The 22,046-nt window shown below is 35.8% G+C and overlaps 1 protein-coding gene across 3 annotated transcripts in view; it reads right to left on the bottom strand.

The window, feature by feature from the left end:
- LOC115211908 (brain-specific angiogenesis inhibitor 1-associated protein 2) overlaps positions 1–16,105 on the bottom strand; it is a 126,147-nt gene extending 110,042 nt beyond the window's left edge. Inside the window, exons 1-2 of one of the 3 annotated variants that reach the window (XM_029780655.2) lie at positions 16,034–16,105; positions 3,012–3,083 (exon numbers count right to left, since the gene is read on the bottom strand). In XM_029780655.2, the coding sequence (XP_029636515.1) occupies positions 3,012–3,059 (48 nt within the window). In that variant the 5' untranslated portion in view covers positions 3,060–3,083; positions 16,034–16,105. Of the gene's footprint in view, positions 1–3,011; positions 3,084–3,685; positions 3,838–11,801; positions 11,806–16,033 lie in introns of those variants that run through there. The other 2 variants (XM_036502770.1, XM_036502769.1) reach the window with 2 other exon arrangements.
- Positions 16,106–22,046: the final 5,941 nt, after the last annotated feature.

Here is a 22,046-nt window from a genome sequence, read left to right as displayed (position 1 = left end):
GTTGCTCAGGTTTGTAAGGGAAATAACTATAAAGCATTTTTAGAGAGTTATAGCCAAAAAATAGCCAAGAAATGGAAAAAAATGATGGTAAATTTTTTTGAGAGTTAAAAAAGGTGGAGTTGCGTCCCCCCAGACAGTTTGTGGTTTGTGTTTCTGATTCTCGACCCCATGTCGAATTTATCGATTTTTTTCAGAACTGGGGGGACTTTACAAAATTTTCGCTGCGTTAGTTTTGAATTATGACATTGGGCTATGTGTGTGTCAAGTTTCATCAGAATCGGTTGAAAGCCGTGGTCAGGGTGAGGGTACAAGCAAACAGACACACAGAAACACGCACAGACAAACTGCCGTTTATATAGATATATATATATATATATATATATATATATATATATATATATATATATATATATAGGCTTCGTTCAGTTTCCATTTACCAAATCCACTCACAAGACTTTGGTCAATCTGGAGCTTTTAGTAGAAGACACTTGTCCAAGGTGCCATGCAGTGGAACTGAACCAGGAACCATTTGGCTGGGAAGCAAACTTCTAAACACAAAACCAGAACTTGGGGAAAAAAATTTTAAGGCTACTTTTAAATGAGGAATCTCTCGAATAAATTTTGAAAAGTAAATAAAAATAAAGTCTGGGGGTAACGAACAAAAGGCAGTTGGTGGACGTGGGTACGAAAGATGTTTAAAAATTAAAATTTAGAAGAATTTCTTTTTTCCCCAAAAATGGTAATTTCAAGTGTATGACAAACATTAATACTGAAAAATGAATGAAAGATACAAAGAGGGGGAGGAATGAGAGAGAAGTAAATTTGAAAAACATGGATTTTTTTAAAGAAAAAACATGAATTACAAGTGTTTTCAGAATGTATGATATTATAAAATTTACGAAGAAATTTTAATTCGTTTTAATTTGATAGTTTTTCATCGGCGAGGGTTGGGGTTTAAAATTATAAAAACATAAATTTTTGGAGAAAAAATTTTGGTTAATATATAGATCCGCGCCCAGGTGGCAAAAATGGAAAAAAAATATGTGTAACAGATGTAAGGCATTGTATATTGAAGGAATATGACGAAAGAAAAACGCGCTGACAACGGGAGGGGAGGGGGCTCGGAAAATTCCCACAATCAACCGTACTAGATCCGCGCCCAAGTGGCAAAAATGGAAAAAAAATATATGTAACAGGTGTAAGGCATCGTATATTGAAGGAATATGACGAAAAAAAAGCGCGCTGACAAAGGAGGGGTGGGGAGGGGGCTCGGAAAATACCCACGATCAACCGTAGAGGATCCGAGCAATAAACCTCAACACCCGGTCGCAGGAGCGCAACCAAATTTTTTTTAATTTGAACTACAAATATTTCAGAATGTGGGATATTATAAAAATCAGTGAAAATAAATAAATAAATTAACGTAATCATTATTTATACGTAATCATTATTTATAAACAATTAATTTAATTGTTTACATAATCAGCATTTTCATAAACAATTGTTTACGCTATCAGCATTTATAAATCTCTGATTTGTTTACATATGTAGATAATGCAGAAGCCGCTGATCAGTCGCTCGATCTGCTAGAAAAGCAGCCAAATCTCTTCCGAATCTCACCCTGCGCCTTAAAACAGAAAAGCCACATTAGATAATGTAGTTCCTGGTTATAAGACTAGATGGATACTACTTAAGAAGAGTGGTCCCAGTGCGCGCACTCGCGTGCTCGCGCAGCCGCGCTAGCTAGTCGTGACTAGTCGAACCTACAACGACTACCTAACAAAGTAAATAAAACACAAAATAAATCATTTTTACACAAAGTAAATATTTTTTTAAAACAAAGTAAATAAAACGCAAAAACACAAAGTAAATAAATTTTTTTAAACGAAGTAAATAAAACAAAAACACAATGGATCGATTAGTCACGACTAGCTAGCGCGGATGCGCGACTACGCGAGTGCGCGCACCAGGACCACTCTTCTTAAATAGTACCGACTAGATGGTCATGGTTAGAGCCCCTCTGAGAATAGGTGTGCAATACTAGGGCTGATCTGGGGCTAAATAATACAGCAACAACATTCGAAGAACCAACAAGTAAAGCTATATGCCGTCACTCGTTTTGCTAGAAATATCAACCAAATCCAATGGAAATGACACACTAAGAAGGGGGGACACAATGAACGAAAAGACGCGATATAGAAGTTGGAACGTCTTCGATGATGAATTCGATCAGAGCTGATTACATAAACCCAATCATTCGAAAATTATTTAGTAAATCAGTAAACATGTTTGACAGAGCTAGGTGAAAATAATAATGGTAACCACTTTGTAAACCACAGAATGATATGTGTGAACGTGAAAGAACATGTTTCTAACAGGGTTGAAGGGATATGGCAAAAAATATGACGGAGGAAATATTGTGTCTATAATTAGTAAATTATCATCGATATTTTCCCACACTTGGCAACCCACTTCAGATATGTCTTATAGCTGACTCCGTAAACAACAAACATGATGATCATCATGATGGTTATGGTGATGATTTCTTTTATTTTGCCACAGGTGTTTAAGAATGCTATATCACAAGAACAGTCTACAATTTGTGTTGGTAGAGGGTTACATAAAGGATAATAGAGAGGGAAGGAAAAGACGGTGAAATGAGTTAAAAGCATACATAATATACAAATGATAGTTTTCGATTAACCTTAGTTTTAACCGTACACAAAAAATATGTATGTATATACACGAAATCAATAAAGAATCGAGGTTTCTTTCATTCTTAGGACAGGTTGTTCTGTTGTTTTTCGGGGGTTTTCTTTTTGTTTGATGTGAAAATCTTAAAAAAGTACCCACACCATAATGTTGTAAATAATATATTTAAATATCTATAACACAAGACGTTTTTCTTTTTTAAGTAAATAATTATAACAAGAAATAGGAAATAAAACACCAGAGAGAACAAGATACGACTGAAATGAGAAGCAAAAACATGAAGTTGAAAGTCTTCTTACCTTGTAAATTTGTTCAGTAACTTTATGAGCTTCTTCACTGTTCTTCATAATTAAAACTTTTTTTGTTTTTCGCTGTTGAAATTTTAAAAATAATAATTATTAATAAAGTTAAATTTTCGGTGGTTCTTGTAATATTTTTTTTTTTTAATTTAATTATTCCTGGATATATCTTCCAAACTCAATGTTTCCACTCTCTTCTCTATCTTTTTTCTTTTTAAACTTTTATCGTTTTGCTAAGTAGGCGACGGAGTCGTCGATGGTAAAATCCGAAAGGAATTGGTTTAAGCTATTAACATTCATTCACTGTGTGAATGTTTGTATATATGTGTGTATGTTTAAATGAATGAAACGAATGTGAGTCACCTGTGTATGCGTGTTCGTATATTGGTGTATCATAGCTATCGATGAATATATATATATGTGTGGGTATAGTGTATACTATATATATATATATATATATATATAATATATATATATATATATATATATACAAGTGCTAAAGTTTAAATTCAATTTCAAACACCATTTATAGATTTATGATGTAGGCACAAAACCACGGGATGAAAAGGTAAGTTTCCTCTCTCAGTGACGTGATTTGAGCTCAGAAACGTAAAACGACGTTAATTAAAATGTTGCAATGATATATAAGTGTCCCGTCACTTAAATAAACTCACCGATTATGAACGTCGAGATATACGAATATTCTGAATATATAGACAGGAAAGATAAGGGTGGAAGTAATTGGGAAGTGATAACCTTCGCGTTTTTTGTGAATATGGAATGAGAGGATGGGTGCGGTAGGTTTTTGACAGGCTTATAGAAGTGTGTCACTGGTACGACTTTTGCAAATAATAAAATGTCTCGGTTTTAAGAGAGGGTGTGGGTAAGGAGACTGTATGGCATTTATGCCTTTTAAAATGTAATTTTCTTTACGTAGTGAAGCAAAACGAAATTATTTTAAAAGCAACAAGTAGCAGGAGGAGAAAAAAAAAATAAGGCCTTAACTCCAGTTCGCAACGCGTCAATGACAATGCCGCTAAGGAGTAGCTCGAACAATGAGAAATAGCAGTTGTATCACCTTCAAACTATTCACAAGTCTTAAATAAAGAAGGATAAATTGGACAATGTAGATCAAGGTATACAAAAAGATGGGACCGTCACCACAAAAATCTTTTGATCATAGGTTTGCTCGCTCAAAGCTGGATTGGGAATAAAACTAAAGTGATTAGGTTTTTTCTGGGATGCGGAGACATTATTGAATCGGATAGCAGGGTGGAAGAATTGCAAGATGATCGGACAAAATAATTGGGGTAGTTAGCAATCGTTCATTATATTATGAATCCAAGTGCCGCTAAGGTCACCCCTTCTGGGGTCTTTAAAATGAATACCAGTTGAAATCAAGTTGGTGATATATATTTCTATATGATTTTCAGACAAGACCCCCAACCTTGATAATATATATATATATATATATATATATATAGTGGTCGTATACTGTCAACTCAATGTGATAGTCTCGTAAGGGAATTACACCACCGCCATTTAGCCCTAGGAAACATTGACGTCTCCTGTCGGCTTTGACACATTTTCTGTATACATACATACACACACACATATAATATGACGCCTCAGGCAAGTCACAGGCCGATCAAAGCCTTAATTTGCAGATGGAAACAAAAAGAAGCTCGTCATATGTGTGTGTATGTTACATGCAACAGAAACAGTATTAAATTAAAACAGCAATCTATGTATCACACTTAATGCAAATACAATAAGAAAGTCAAGCATGCATGTGCCTGGCCTTTCATCTTAACATCATGCGACAGTTGAAAAGTGAATGTCATCATCACATAAGCAGTATCATTTGTTTCCAATCTTCCACAAAAACCATGTCTGGCCATTGAGAAATATTACACTGCTTGAAAACAGGTGATTGACATCTGTCTCAATGAATTCAGTCTGACCTATGCAAGCATGGAAAAGGAAATGTAAAAATGACAACATGATGATGATGATATTTATGTATCTATATGTGCATATGTATACCATGTCTACAATTATGTTGCCCAGAGTCACTCGCTAAACTATGCCAAAATGAGACCTCTTTTCTTAATCAATTCTCTGATGTAATCTTCACCTGTAGACATAAATATTACAAGACCTTTGTTCACTATGTAAAATCATTATTATTTCTCATCACCCTGGCTAAAATTCTTTCAATCACCACATCTTCTTTTACTAACCACCAGTCCCTTATCACTGTGCTTATTTCCCACAACTTTGTTCCTCAATTCTGTAGTTCTTAATTGCTTTCTCCTCTTGCCCACACTATTTTGATCTTAAACAATATTTCTTCGGTTTGTTATAAACCTCATTTTCTTTATGTCTGGTCTAGTAATAGTAATATCTTCATCCCATATCTCCCTTTAACTATCCTTTCTACATGGCTGTTCCCTCTACCTCCTTTCACCTATTTCCCACTAATCTACTCTCTTTAAACTTTAATATTCGTAGAATTTGCGAGAAAATATGCATTTTGCTCTTGAGACAGCTTGCTTCACTTAATTTATCCAATTCATTGGGATTGGTTACAGGACACACACTTATAATATCATGCACATATTACATATGAATATGATTAAAATTTAAGTCATAGCCATCTTGAAAGAGTTATTGAGATAAGACTTTACATAATTCATGTTCTTTTGTTATCTTTTTTATTCTATAATCCGTGTCTTCTTGCTTCATATAATCAAACTTCTCAAGTCTACATATGTTTATTATCCCACTACCTCTGTTCATATATGTATGTGCCTATATATATATATATATATATATTATATATATATATATATATGCATATGTGTGTATACACATGTGAAAATATGTTTACATATATAAATATATATATCATATATATATGCGTATATGTATGTGTGTGTATACACACGTGAAAATAGGTTTACCTCTATATATGTTTTATACATACATATATATATATATATTTATTTCTATATATACTATATATATATATATATTTATTTCTATATATACTATATATATATTCATTTATATATATACTATGTATATATATATTCATTTATATATTATATATATATATCATATATATATATAATATATGTATATTATATATATTTATTTATCATATACATATAATATATATATATATATTTATTTATCATATACATATTTATTTATCATATACATATAATATATATATATATTATATATATTTATTTATCATATACATATAATATATAAATATATATATTATATATTTATTTATCATATACATCTGGGACGAGGTGGTGAAGCACGACCTTCGAACATTAGGTCTCACCGTGGAAATGACCAGAGACCGAGACCTATGGAAGTATGCTGTGCGTGAGAAGACCCGGCAAGACTAGTGAAGCCATAACCCGTGGCCCCTACCTGGGACGTAGTCAGTCCGCCTGTGCACACCTTCCTGCTTGTGACACTTGAGAAGACCTGTTGAGGCAAATCAAATCAAAGTCAAATCGAATCAAGTCAAACCAAATCAAAATAGATGAACATCAATGGAATTTGTATCCTTGTGGTACCAGTGCCGGTGGCACATAAGGAACCATCCTAACGGGACCGTAGCCAGTACCGCATCAACTGGCCTCTGTGCTGTGGGCACGTAACAAACACCGTCCGAGCGTGGCCGTCTGCCAGCCTCGTCTGGCACCTGTGTCAGTGGCACATAAAAACACCATCCGAGCGTGGCCGTCTGCCAGCCTCGTCTGGCACCTGTGTCGGTGGCACATAAAAACACCATTCGAGTGTAGCCGTCTGCCAGCCTCGTCTGGCACCTGTGTCGGTGGCACATAAAAACACCATCCGAGCGTGGCCATCTGCCAGCCTCGTCTGGCACCTGTGTCGGTGGCACATAAAAACACCATCCGAGCATGGCCGTCTGCCAGCCTCGTCTGGCACCTGTGTTGGTGGCACATAAAAACACCATCCGAGCGTGGCCGTTCGCCAGCCTTGTCTGGCACCTGTGTCGGTGGCACATAAAATCACCCACTACACTCTCGGAGTGGTTGGCGTTAGGAAGGGCATCCAGCTGTAGAAACACTGCCAGATCTGACTGGCCTGGTGCAGCCTTCGGGCTCCCCAGACCCCAGTTGAACCGTCCAACCCATGCTAGCATGGAAAGCGGACGTTAAACGATGATGATGATGATGATATATATATATATAATATATCATGTATTATGATATATATATCATATGATATATATATATCATGTATTATAATATATATATATATATTATATAATATATCATGTATTATATATTACCAAATTATCCATTTAGAAATGGTTCATAAAAGAACTAGGTGTTAACTACAGGATTTACTGGAAGATCTCAGCCAAGTATATGGAAAGATGGCTCATTTGGTAAAGTCCCTTAGACCCCGCTACATTCTTTAAATTCAAGAACTTGACTCTTTGGATCATGTCCAAACGTCACAAAATACCTGTTACAGTTTTGGGAACCCCAATGTCACAGCTAGAATCAACATTTCTACTATGTTCCTGCACAAACTTTCTCATATGTTTTAACTTCCATTATATACATTTTTTCCTTTTTAATTGTGTGAATGCGCATATGTGTGTATATGCATACGTGTTTATATGTATACATGTATGTGTGTATATATACATGTATATGTATGTGTAAGAGTGTAAGGCTATGTCTGGTGCATATGTGCAATTTTCACACACATGCCCCCTTCACTTATATGGATATGCATATGTTTCTCTATGGGTGTAGGTGTGTGATGGTAGGGGGTGTATATATATATATATATATATATATATATATTCATTTTATAGAAGGAGCTTCTACAGGACTAGAACTGTTTCATTCAAATGAAATCATCAGGAAGCTTGCTGTCAAAATAAGTTTTGGCATTTATACATTAAACCTGCCTAAATGTATAAATGCCAAAACTTATTTTGACAGCAAGCTTCCTGATGATTTCATTTGAATGAATATATGTGTGTGTGAGCGAGTGCAAAATACATATATATATATATTTATATGTATAAATGTCTAAATATACATGTATTATGTTACGTGTATGCATGTAAGCACCTATATGTATATGAGGATGAGGTAATGTACACATATACATATATATATATATATATATGTGTGCATGGATACGTGTGTTATGTATCAGTACATACATACATATATGTTTGTGTGTTTATGTGCATGAGCGTATACATGTTTGTGTGAGTGAGTCTATGTATTGTGAGAATATGGTTGTGTGTATATTTTTATATATATATTTTATATAATAAGAGTAAAAATTTATATTATTAAATAATATTAATTTCAACAAGTGGTCAGCATACTTAAAACAATCCAAGGACCATGAATTCTATTTAAATATAAACAATATGAGAGATCACTCTGTGGATCCCTTGTATGCTAAAAATAGATGTCAAACCATTTTACTACTAAATCTGTGTTCTCAACTTAGTAAGATGCTAGATGTTTACGAGCTACATAAGTGAAGAGAAATAAAGACAGCATCTCCAGCTGGCTAATGAAGCTTGGAAATACTAATCAGACACAGACAGTGTGTCGTTAGCCAGCATCATCCTCTATGGAACAGCCACATTTAGTTGGCAATTAGATTTTACGATTACATATTGCTACAGTTTACTTCTTCCTCAGAGATTTAATATTGCTTATTTCTCCTTTTTTGAGATCAGCGATAGTTTGTCAATGGAAAAAATATATAGTATTTTGCATGTGGAATGAGTTTTCATTACTAGCTCATGATTATCAAACACTGATGATGGGTTACTACCTAGAAACCTGGGTCTGTGTGTATCAGGTATGGCTAGTGATGGGAACAATGATTTCCCCTCGCAAATACTAATCGGATACAGACAGAGTCGTTAGCCAGCTGGAGATGTCCTCCTGGGACTAAAAATGACTGTAGCATCGTCCTCTATGGGACATCCACATTTAGGTGGCAATTATATTTTACGATATATATATACACCCTCCCATCACACACCTACACCTGCACATATACAAACATATGCATATCCATAAGGGGGTGTATGCATGAAAATTGTACACATGCACCAGACACAGTCTTACATTCATATACATACATATACACACACATATATACATATATATTATTGGTATCCTTATCTTATATGCATAGAATAATATGGTATATGTATGTATGTTTTTATAATTATCAGTTTAATAAATAAATAAGTTAACATTTTTAATGTCCTAAAGTTGATGAACCAACTATTGTTCTCCTCCATTTTCTAATTTGCAATATATATATATAATATATTGCCATGTTAAAAGCACTAAGTCCACTCTGCTGAATGATTGGTGTTAGAAAGGGCATCCAGCTGTAAAAATCCTGCCAAAACAGTCACAGAGGTCTGGTGTAGGCATCTGCCTGGACAGCTCTTGTGAAACCATCCCTCCCGTGCTAGCATGGAAGGCAGATGTTAAATGATGATGATGATAGAGAGAGAGATATAACTGTATAGGGTATAATTACACTTAAGGGCAGAAAAAGCTATTATGCCTATATGCTGAAAGAACGCGCTGAATATGTCTTGCCACTTCAAATATTCCTTCCACAATTAAATACACTCATTTACAACTATCACACAATGTCAAGACCCACATACATACACATACTTATATACATACATATATATATATTTATTGCTTTGTTTTCTTATTTATATTCTTATTTATATTTATATATTAATAAACTGTATGTTTATTTTTTATTTACCTATTTGAAATAACATTGTTATTGACATAGGTAATATAAACCATTAAATTCTTCGGTTATTTAATATCCCTTAGGTGAATTTTACACCTAGCTAAATTGTTTAAACATATATATATATATATATATATATATATATCATGTGATCACGTGATTGGGGTTGAAAATGTACATGAGTCTGAAAATGTGTGGTCATTTTAAAATTTTGTAACAAATTCATTAAGATAACAAACTGGTTTTGACAATATGGACTCAGATGCATTTTCAACCCCCAAAACTGATAGTTCACCTATAGTTCTTTCTTGCATGGGAATACACTTCCTCTCTCCATTTATATATATATACTACATATGTGGAAAATCGGTGTGTGTTTGTTTGTGGTGTTGTTAGCTAACTCCTTCTACATCATTTTATTGATTTTGATGAAACTTGACACGTGATTAGAACTCATGTCTGGAAACCTTGTGACATACTTGGATTGTTGAAAAAAAATCGATAATGCAGCCTCTGGAATGGATCTTTTTATCTACCTCATATTACTAATTTTTTTAAGCACCCACGGGAAATAACCCATAGCACTTGCACAATATTTTTTTAACACTCAAGGGAAATGACCCATAGCACCTGCATTTACAATTGTTAGTTTTTAGCGAAGCGATTAATATTTGATTCTCATGATCAGCGGACCTAATTCTGAATTTCACTACTCACAGTTTTCAACTGCTAAACCTTATTATTGCACTTTCTTGATGCATGTACACTTTCAATGCCCTTAACTCCAATAATTCTGCATTTTTCCAGTTATAATTTTTCGATGACAGTACATAAATTTTTGATTCCAGAACGTATTTAATAAGTGTTTCCCAATACAATGAACTCATACTTTGAATGCTTGAAATTCTTAAAAAAATGAAACCAAACTTACACCACATTAAGTTGGGACACCCTGTATCACTTATTTTACAAATCATAATATTTATTGCTTATTTACAGTTCATACAACATTTTCATGAAACTAATTCAGCCATCGAATTTTTAAATATTTTACAGGTTTCATTGTTTATGTTCAATTACTTTGAATATTGATTTTTTTGTGAGTCAAATTTCTAATTTTTGTAGAAAATATCACTTTTATACCTTATCTGCCATGTGAGTAGAACTCATATCTGGAAACCGTGTGACATACTTAGATTGTTGAAAGTCGATAATAGGGGCCTTCCAAAGGATCCTTCTATCCACTACATATTACTAATATTTTATTTAAACAACCCAAGGGAAATAACCCATACCACCTGTAGTTTTTAGCGAAGCAATCAATATTTGATTCACACAATCAACTGACCTAATTCTGCATTTCACTACTCACAGTTTTGAACTGCTAAACATTATTATTGCACTTCCTTGATTTAAATCTTAAACCTTAAAGAATTCATTCATACATTTCTATACATACGTTTTTTGAATGCCCATTACTCCGATAATTCTGCATTTTTGTAGTTACACTTTTTCCATGACAGTAGATAATTTTTTTATTTTTATTCCACAACATATTTGTAGTGGCTTCATGCAGGCATAGCGTGGATTCAATCCTCAATTGCCAAATTTCACTTAACATTTCAACAGCGCTTTTCTCACAGTAAAACAATAGTTTTTCTGTGAATGACAGCAGTTATACAATTCCCAGATGCCTTCGCTAAGCAGAATAATGTCTTTGCAGGGGCTGGAATGGAGATAACAGACCTCCAGCAGAATCATTTGTTCTCAACAATATGTCTATCCTTCTGGCCGCTTTTTGATAGTTATAAAAACAAGAATTCCGTAAGCTAAAGGCAGTTATTGAGAGCGACCATCAGTGAGTATGAACATTATCATTGCACTTACTTCATTTCATTCTTAAACATTAAACACTACATTCATATATTTATATACATATATACTACATTTATATATTACCTTTAATAAATTAGCCTTCATAAAGTTCACCTTTAAAATGCTATGACAAGTCAAAGTACTTTCTCGCCAACCTCCAACAATCTCTCCCTCCTCCAGCTAACAGTTTTTTGTACTTTTTGCAAGAGAAAATACACCTTTTGTGGTAGTTATAATGAAATTGCTTTCTTATATCAGAATAATAAGGCGTTTCATTAGAACATCTTTACCCCCGAGAATTACCGGGTACACCGGCTAGTATGTATATATCATCATCATCATCATCATTTAGCATCCATTTTCCATGCTAGCATGGGTTGGACGGTTCAACTGGGGTCTGTGAAGCCAGAAGGCTTCATCAGGTCCAGTCAGATCTTAAATATAGATGTGTGTATATATATATATTTGTATACACACACACACATTATCATGCACACATCTATATCTACACACACATACAATTTATATTGAATAGGCTTGGATATGTAGGCGTGGGGTAAGATTTCATTTGAGGCCCAGGAATGAGGTGAGAAAGGAAATACGAAATTCCTCTAGCATTTTTACGCCTGCCTTGCGTTTCATCCCAACCCTGGACAGAGATGATATCTGTTTTGTGTCCAAAGTGTGAGGAGTTGTCAGAAGAAAGACGTGTTCTATATTAGATAACATAAAAGACACACCTTGTTTTTCCCAAAATAAAACATCACAAAAAATTCACAGAGGGTCTTTTATGAGAAGTTAAGACATGCTTTACTGAACCGATTTTTTTTTATTATTTTCCATATATATCTATATAGGCGTAGGAGTGGCTGTGTGGTAGGTAACTTGTTTACCAACCACATGGTTCCGGGTTCAGTCCCACTGCCTGACAACTTGAGCGTCTTCAACTATAGCCTCGGGTCAACCAAAGCCTTGTGAGTGGATTTGGTAGACGGAAACTGAAAGAAGCCCGTCGTATATATGTATGTGTGTGTGTATATGTTTGCGTGTCTGTGTTTGTCCCCCCAACATCACTAGTGTGTTTACATCACCGTAACTTAGCGATTCGGCAAAAGAGACAGATAGAATAAGTACTAAGCCTACAAGAATAAATCCTAAAGACAGTGCTCCAGCATGGCTACAGTCAAATGACTGAAACAAGTAAATGAGTAAAGAGTATATATATATAAAAGTTCAAATAAAGGTTACAAACCGCATTAAAGGACAATAAAATCCAATGAATATACTGGTTTATTACCTATTACAAGAAGTATTGAATATTACAATTAATAGTGAAGTGACTGGATAAACCAGGGTTTATATATATTTTTAAGAAAATAAGAAAATAGAGAGATGATTAAATAATTATTTATTAATTTAATTATTTTCTTTATATATATATATTTCTTTACTACCCACAAGGGGCTAAACACAGAGGGGACAAACAAGGACAGACAAACGGATTAAGTCGATTACATCAACTCCAGTGTGTAACTGGTACTTAATTTATCGACCCCGAAAGGATGAAAGGCAAAGTCGACCTTGGCAGAATTTGAACTCAGAACGCAGCGGCGGACGAAATACCTATTTCTTTATTACCCACAAGGGGCTAAACATAGAGGGGACAAACAAGGACAGACATAGGTATTAAGTCGATTACATCGACCCCAGTGCGTAACTGGTGCTTAATTTATCGACCCCGAAAGGATAAAAAAGCATTTCGCCCAGCATGCTAACATTTCTGCCATCTCGCCGCCTTCTTTATTTATATATATACCGGATTAGCATATAAATGCAAAACAAGGTGGGGAAAAATAGTACTCAAAAACCAGAGGTAGAGTAATATGCTTTATTAAAAAGCACCAGAAATATCACAAAAACTGTTACTTAGTTTCACGTTCCCGGTCGTCTGACAGTTTTGTTTAGAATGTTGAGAATTCTAAACAAAACTGTCCGACAAACAGGGGAACGGGCTGCTGCTTTTAATAAAGTGCGTATATATATATCTATATTATATATATATATATATATATATATACTGTTGAAATTAGACTGCATCTAAAATTCATCGAAATTGTTCTCGCTTACATGTACTTGACAAAATAGCAATAAGGAAATAGGAGAAGGAAGGAAGGAAGGAAAAGAGAAAGAAAGAAAATTAAAAGAAATCATTGTACGCTTCTCAGGTTGCAAGAGGATTGTCATGGGGAAAGCTATAATGAGTTTTCCAACCGTGACAATTTTTTTTTTTTTTTTTTTTTTTTGATGGGTAGCGACCATGTTTCTATGATACGCACCTTTCTTTTCTTTTTAAAGATAGTAGGCTTAGATTTGAAAGATTTTAGTTGTTATTTTTAGAAGGTCGAATGATTATACAGGTGAAGACTTCCAAGCTTCTTCCGTTACACCTGGTTAGCTCGAAATTCGTTGATATATATACATACATACATACATATATATATATATAACATAGTATAATATAATAAAGTATAATATAATATAATATAATATAGTATAATATAATATAATATTACTTGGGAAGCTAATCGTAAAGTCTACTTGCTATATATCTTTTATCTTTTACTTGTTTCAGTCATTTGACTACAGCCACGCTAGGGCATTGAGGGGTTTTAGTCGAACAAATCGACCCCAGACTTTTTTTAAAGCCCAGTACTTTTTCAATCAGTTATTTTTTGCCGGACCGCTAAGTTGCGAGGAGGTAAACACACCAACACTGGTTCTCAAGCGGTGGTGGGGCACAAACACAGACACAAGAAGACACACTCACATATAAGATTATATATGATCGTAATATATATATATCTATATATATATATATATATGATCGTAAATATATATATATCTATATTATATATATATAATATATATATATATGATCGTAAATATAATATATATAATATATATATATAATATATATATGATCGTAAATATATATATATATATATATATATATATATATATATATATGATCGTAAATATATATATATATAATATATATATAATATATATATGATCGTAAATATAATATATATATATATATATAAGTGTATAGTGTATGTACGTATGCACATATATATATATATATATACAGACACACAAATATACATGTACATAATGCAGGTGGAGGTGCCTATATTATGTGTGTATGTGTGTATATATGTGTGTGCGTGTATGCATGATATACATGACAATGGAAGTTGCTCTAATGAGTGGATATAAAATAAAAGATGTTTTCGTCAATAGCCATAACATTTTGGGGGTTATTATGAAAGTAAAAATACATATATTAATTTAAAATACAAATTTAATTACAGTATCAAAATATAGTGTTTGCAATTAAATCATCTTGGTCGTTGTTTAAAGAAACGTGTCAAAAAGCACCAGCAATTGTTCCTATTCCTGGGAGAACAAAACTTTTGGGGACGAAGCATTTTAAATACTTTTCTGTGAATAAAAAAAATCATAATTACAATCACTTTATTTTAGTAATATAATGTAAATTTGTATTATAATTTGTCTGCTTTTCTGTTGCTAAAAGGTTTCAGAGCGTTTTTTTTTTTACAGACAGTGCATCTAGAATTATTATCTTATGCATTCGTGGGCTCACTTTGAGACAATAGTGATCAAATTGCGGGAGATTTGGCTGTTATTTTTAGCAGTTCGAGCGACCACGCAGAAATCCCTAATGCTGGAGCAGTTACGTGTTTAATTAACTTGCTAGAAATATCGACCTAATTTCCCTCAAATCACACCATAACATCTTAAATAAGTGGTAGGTGAGCATCTATCACATAATGTAACCCGGTACTACTTAAGAAGAGTGGTCCCGGTGCGCGCAATCGCGCATCTGCGCTAGCTAGTCGAGACTCGTCGATCCTACAACGACTACCTAGCAAAGTAAATAAAATACAAAGTAAGGATCGACTAGTTACCGCGGATGCACGAGTGAGCGCACCGGGACCACTCTTCTTAAGTAGTACTCTGTAACCCTAAATCCGGGAGCAGGATTCAACTGTAGGGAAAACAACAACTTAAGGTAACAGCTCAAAGTTTATGTGGTTAGGGTTCGTTGAGCAAAAACAAAAGGGTTGTGTATGCATGCGTGTGCGTGTTTGTGTTAGTGCATCTGTATGTTTGCGAGTCTGTTATAGATGCTTGTGTGTGTGTGTTTGCGTGTGTGCATGTTTGCGTATTGGTGGGGGTATGTATAGAGTTTGTGTATGTGTTTAGAAAACAAGGTAGCCCTTGCAACTCACCTTTTGTAAAAACTTTAAACTAAACTACAGTAGCGGCAACAACAAGAACAGCAGCAGCAGTAGCAGTAGTAGTAATAGTAGTAGTAGTAGTAGTAGCAGCAGCAGCAGTAGTAGTAGTAGTAGTTGTTGTAGTTGTTGTAGTAGTAGTAGCAGTAGTAGTAGTAGTAGTAGTAGTAGTAGTAGTAGTAGTAGCAGCAGCAGTAGTAGTAGTGGTGGTAGCAGGAGCAGCAGTAGTAGTAGTAGTAGTAGTAGTTGTTGTTGTTGTTGTAGCGAAATCGTCCAGTTGTATGTTATTGATTTTTTTTATTTATTCTTAGACGTTGTCATATGTTCAGAGTGGCGGTGACGACGGTAGTAGCAGTGGTGGTGATAGTGACGGATTTGGTATTATGAAGGCGACGGTGGTGATAGCGTGGTTGACAGAGTGGGAGGGTTAGGGCTATGAGTGGAGGGAACGCTGTTGTGAGGCGGTGGTGGTGGAGGACGTAGTGGACTTGGTGGAGGTGGTGGAGGAATTTGTTGGTGGTGGTGGGGGGGGGAACGGTTTATAAGGGTGGTGGAGCTGAGATTGCGGCGTTAAAGGATGTTTTGCGTATGATGGTGGTAGGGAAACGTGGTGCGGATGGTGACATGAGTGTGATAGTGGGGGTGTAAGGAGAGGTGGTTTGTGTGACTGTCATCGAGATGATGGTGGTTGTGGTAGAAAGAGAGAGAGAGAGAGAGAGAGAGAGAGGGGGAGAGTGACAAGTAGAGGAAGTAAGAATGGTGGTGGTGGTGGTGTCGGTTGTACCTTGTAGTGGCTCTTACTGTCGTCGCTGAGACTACTGCGGTTGTTATGTTACTACTACTACTACCACCACCACTACTACTACAGCTATTACTACCACGGCTACCACCAGCAATCAGGTTAACTTTGATCAAGGAGACCTATAAACAAGACATTCCGACATCACCCTGTATTTTCATATTTTTTCTTTTCGATACTAAGACCACACTTCTTGTGTCTTCCTTCTTTTTTAGTGATTAAAGGGAAATTTGACTGCTATTTCTGTCGGTTAGTCGAACAACCACGTAGCGACAGTACGACATTCATGTTGTCGTATGCATGTTTTACATATTTACTGTCATGGATCACGTGATCATTTTTTTTTTCTTTTTGACCTGACTTGTAGTTCGATGTATTGAACAATAATTATTCAGGTGAATAAAAGTTCACCTGAATAACTTCGGACAATTCCGGCATCGCTCGGATAAATATTTTCCTAATCGACTTCATTGGGAAGACACCTTTCATTCATTTGTTTCAATTATTGGGCTGCGACAACGCTGGGACAGTTCCTTGTATGGTTTTCGTCGAACAAATCGACTTCATTGCTTAATATTTGTCTTTTATTTATTCTATCGGTCTGTTTCGCCGAACTAAGTTACAAGAACGTAAATCAACAGTGGTTGTCCAGCGGTGGGTGGTGGGGACAGATACGGCACTCCGTCGGGTACGACGACGAATGTTCAAGTTGAGCCGATCAACGGAACAGCACTCCACAGACACGCGCACCCTTAACGTAGATCCCAGGGAGATTCAGTGTGACACAGAATGTCACGAGGCTGGCCCTTTGAATTACAGGTACGACTCATTTTTGCCAGTTGAGTGGACTAGAGCAACGTGCAATAAAGTATCTTGCTCAAGAACACAACACGCTGCCAAGTATCGAACTCACGACCTTACGATTATGAGCCGAATATATTAACCGCTAAGCCAATCGCCTTCAAATCCCGTTTATATTTGACAGGCTTCCACCCAGTTTCCATATACCAAATTTTCTTACAGACCATTGGTTGGTCCGAAGCTATAGTAGAAGATACTTACCCAAGATGCTGTGCCGTGGAACTGAACCCAAAACTGCGTGGCTGCAAAGCGAGCGTCTTAAATATGCTGCCATGCTTGAATAAATATTTTTCATAATTTCTAAAAATTTGTTCTAACATAAGCACAAGGCTAAAATCGTTGAATCAGTGGGCGGTTTCCTTGGTGGGTAAAATAGAAAGCTTGGCGGAATTTGAACCCAGATCGTGAAGAGCTGGCATAAATGCTCAAACGGTTCTGCCAATCCACAGCTCTAACCAGAATAATTAAAATGGCGACCGATGAAGATGAGATCAACAAGTGCAGTTTTTTGTCGCAAGTGCAACTGGCTTTTACCACAAATGCTGCTGGCCTCCACCACTAAAGCATTTGGTTTCTACCACAAGTGCAATTGACTTTTACATGTGTAGCTAGGTTCCACCACAAATGCATCTGGCTTCAACGGTAAATACAGTCGGTTTCTACCACAAATGCAGTTGGCTTCTACGACTAGTGCGGTTAGTTTTTTACTGCCTATGCAACTTGGTTCTACCACAAATGCAGCTGGATTCTACCACAAATGTAGTTGGCTTCTACCATAAATGCAGTTGGCTTCTACCACAAATGCAACTGGTTTCTATCACAAGTGCAGCCACTTACTACGGCAAATGCAACTGGCTTCTATTGCAAATTTTCTAGCTTCTACCTCAACTGTAGCTGCCTTCGACTACAAATGTAGTTGGCTTCTACCATAAATGCAGCTGGTTTCTAATGCAAATGCAATTGGTTTCTACCGTAAATGTAACTGATTTCTACCACAAATGTAACTACCTTCTACCACAAATACAACTAGCTTCTGCCACAAATGCAATTTGGATTATATCACAAATGCAGCTACTTTCAACCACACATACGACTGACATCCCCCACAACGGCAGCTAACTTCTATAAAAATGCAATTGTTTCTTCATCCTACATGAGTCTGAAAGTCACCGTAATTTTAAAAAACGATGTACACGCAGTCTAAGTGTACAACTATAAAACAGAGATGCATAACATTTATGCTGTACACTGCAAGGTTACATGAGATTTAAAACAAACTGTTGCAAAGGCACCAATTTTGAAAACTGTGATCAGTCGTTCCCCCTGTTAGCTACGTCACCAGTCAAATGATCTGTATTTTTGTTTTATCATGGCTGACAATCCGATGAGGAGACAACTTGATACTTTACTAAAATAATATGGAATCCTCGGGTGACCAAAACTTTTACTCTGAGATTCATTCATGACAGGCTGTAGTAGGTTATGGAGGGTGTTGTCTTGGTGATTGTGGATGGTGATGACAATGGTGATGTTGTTATTAGTGGTGATGGTGAAAACGATTGGGTGACGCTAGTTGTGATTGGTTTGGTCCTGTAGTAAGCCTGATGGAGGTGGGGTAGCAGTCAGTATCGATGAGAGCATTTAGCGATTTGCTGACGGTGGAGGGGTGTATGTACGGAGAGTGTAACAGTGAAATTGGTTATAATGACGTTCGTGGAGGCGGCAGCAGTGGTAGCAGTGTTGGTGGTGGTAGTTGTAATAGTACTGATGATCATGGCGACGAAGTTGGTGGTATATTGAACGTGGTGGTTATATAGATAGAGTACGTTTATTTTTGTTTTCTTTTCTGCTTCAGGATAATGTGATCGAGCAAATCCAGAATGAAAGGAGGTCTCTTCTGTTTGACTGCCACTTTTCAATTTATACAATTTTTGTTCAAATCGATTTTATATTTGGCGTATTGGTGTAGTTTTGTAAAGCAATCATTGACAGGAAATTCATTTTCACCGTAAATCAATAAGTAAAAAGTTAATAGCTTTTAAAGTTTGCAAATTTTTAGTAAATTTAATCAATCGAAATTTAAATTTAATCAATCGAAAGCCACGTCCTTAGTAATCAGTCAAGCTGTTACCAAACTGCTTACACACGCAGTCATTTTCGCTTTTTAAATAACGGTCCTGTTTTCCGACTGAGTAAAAATTATCAAATGTTAAACCTCTGTTTTTTTTTGCTTTTTTGTTTTTTTTTTGGGGGGGGGGGTCTGGAAAAATGAAATATCTCCTGAGATTCAGCTTAGAAAATTACATCAATACATCAAATTTTAAAATTTTCACTAAACTAAAATTTCCACAGGTACAGCCAAACAAAATAGATCTGTGAATTCCAACGACGACTATCCCACCTTCGAGGGGAAGAGATGGGTTCTTGGACTACATATTTTAATACGTATCCTTTGATATGGAGTGTGATTTGAGGAAGATTTGGCTGTCACTTTTAGCAAGTCGAACGATTAGGCCAGTGTCTCCTGATAGCCAAGATAATTGTAGAGGACGTCGAAAATGTAGCGGTGGTTGTTTGTGTTAGTGGTAGTGTTGGTTGTTGTAGTTCTTGAGGTAGCAGTAGCGAACGAGAATTTGGAGAATGGGGCAACAGCAGCAGCGGCGGCGGCGGTGGTGGTGGTGGTGGTAGTAGTAGTAGTAGTAGTAAGGTGGCGGCGGCGGTGGTGGTGGACAAAGAACAGGTGTGGTGCAGAATAGAGAGTCCGGTGAGTGAAGGGATAGGAGCAGGGAAGAAACAAGAGTTATATATATATATAGAGAGAGAGAGGGGGGAGAGGATGAAAGACAAGAAAAACAGTGAGAGACAGAAAAAAAGAGAAGGGGAGGAGAGAAAGAAAGAAAGAGAGAGTAGGGAGGAAAAGTAATATGGTATACGAGAAAGTGAGTGTGAGAAGAAATCTCATTTTGTGACAGGTCAATGGTCAAGCACTGTGATGTGACAAGCCAGGTAAAAGGAAAATAAAGGTATGTATACATACAGACGCCAGTGTGTGTGTGTCTACATATATATATACCAGTACTTTTAGATGAATATGAGTTTATACACACACACACACATATATGAGTGTGTGTGTGTGTGTTAGTGTGTGTGTGTGTGTATGGTTACATAGAGAAAGAAGATATTGGGATAATACATCCGTTGACAGATAAAACACGTAAAGACTGCAGGTTATGTATGTGTGTTCATGTATGTATGCATGTATGCATACCTGCATGTCAGTAATTATACAAACATATATATATATATAGTATATATATATATATATATATATATTAATATATATATATATATATGGTGGGGGTGGATGTGTGTGATCCAGCATCACCGCAGTTACATGACCGAAACAAAGAATATATATATATATATATATATATATATATATATATATATATATATATATATATATATATATATATATATATATATATAACGATTGGGTGACGCTAGTTGTGATTGGTTTGGTCCTGTAGTAAGCCTGATGGAGGTGGGGTAGCAGTCAGTATCGATGAGAGCATTTAGCGATTTGCTGACGGTTTGGTTTGGTCCTGTAGTACATATATTTACATATATTTATATATATGTAAATATATATGTGCGTGTGTGTACGTATGCATAAGTACGTATGTTTGTGTGTGCGTGTGTGTATAGATAGATAGATAGATAGGCGCAGGTGTGGTAAGAAGCTTGTTTCCCAATCACACGGTTCTGGGTTCGGTTCCACTGCATGACACCTTGTAGAGGGCAAGTGTCTTCTGCTATAACCACGGGCCGACCAAAGCCTGGTGAGTGGATTTGGTAGATGGAAGCTAAAAGAAGCCCGTTGTGTGTGTACGTGTGTGTGTGTTTGTCCCCTCGTCAGCGTTTGACAACCGGTGTTTGTGTGTTTACGTTCCTGTAACTTAGCGTTTCAGCATAAAAGTCCAATAGAATAAATACCGGGCTTAAAAAAGAAACAAGTCGATTTGTTCGACGAATAGGTGGAACTCCAGCATATACTTTTATTTATTCTTTAACTTGTTTCAGTCATGTAACTGTGGCCATGCTGGAGTTCCACATATTCGTCGAACAAATCGACTTTTTTTTTTTTTAAGTACTTGTTCTTTTTTAAGCCCGGTATTTATTTTATTGGACTTTTATGCTGAAACGCGAAGTTACAGGAACGTAAACACACAAACACCGGTTGTCAAGCGCTAATGAGGGGACAAACACACACACACACACACCACACACCACGTACACACACAACGGGCTTCGTTTAGCTTCATTTACCAAATCCACTCACCAGAC

Source organism: Octopus sinensis, linkage group LG5 (assembly GCF_006345805.1).
Source record: "Octopus sinensis linkage group LG5, ASM634580v1, whole genome shotgun sequence".
NCBI classification, from domain to species: Eukaryota; Metazoa; Mollusca; class Cephalopoda; order Octopoda; family Octopodidae; genus Octopus; species Octopus sinensis.
This window is presented reverse-complemented; position numbering and strand designations above follow the sequence as displayed.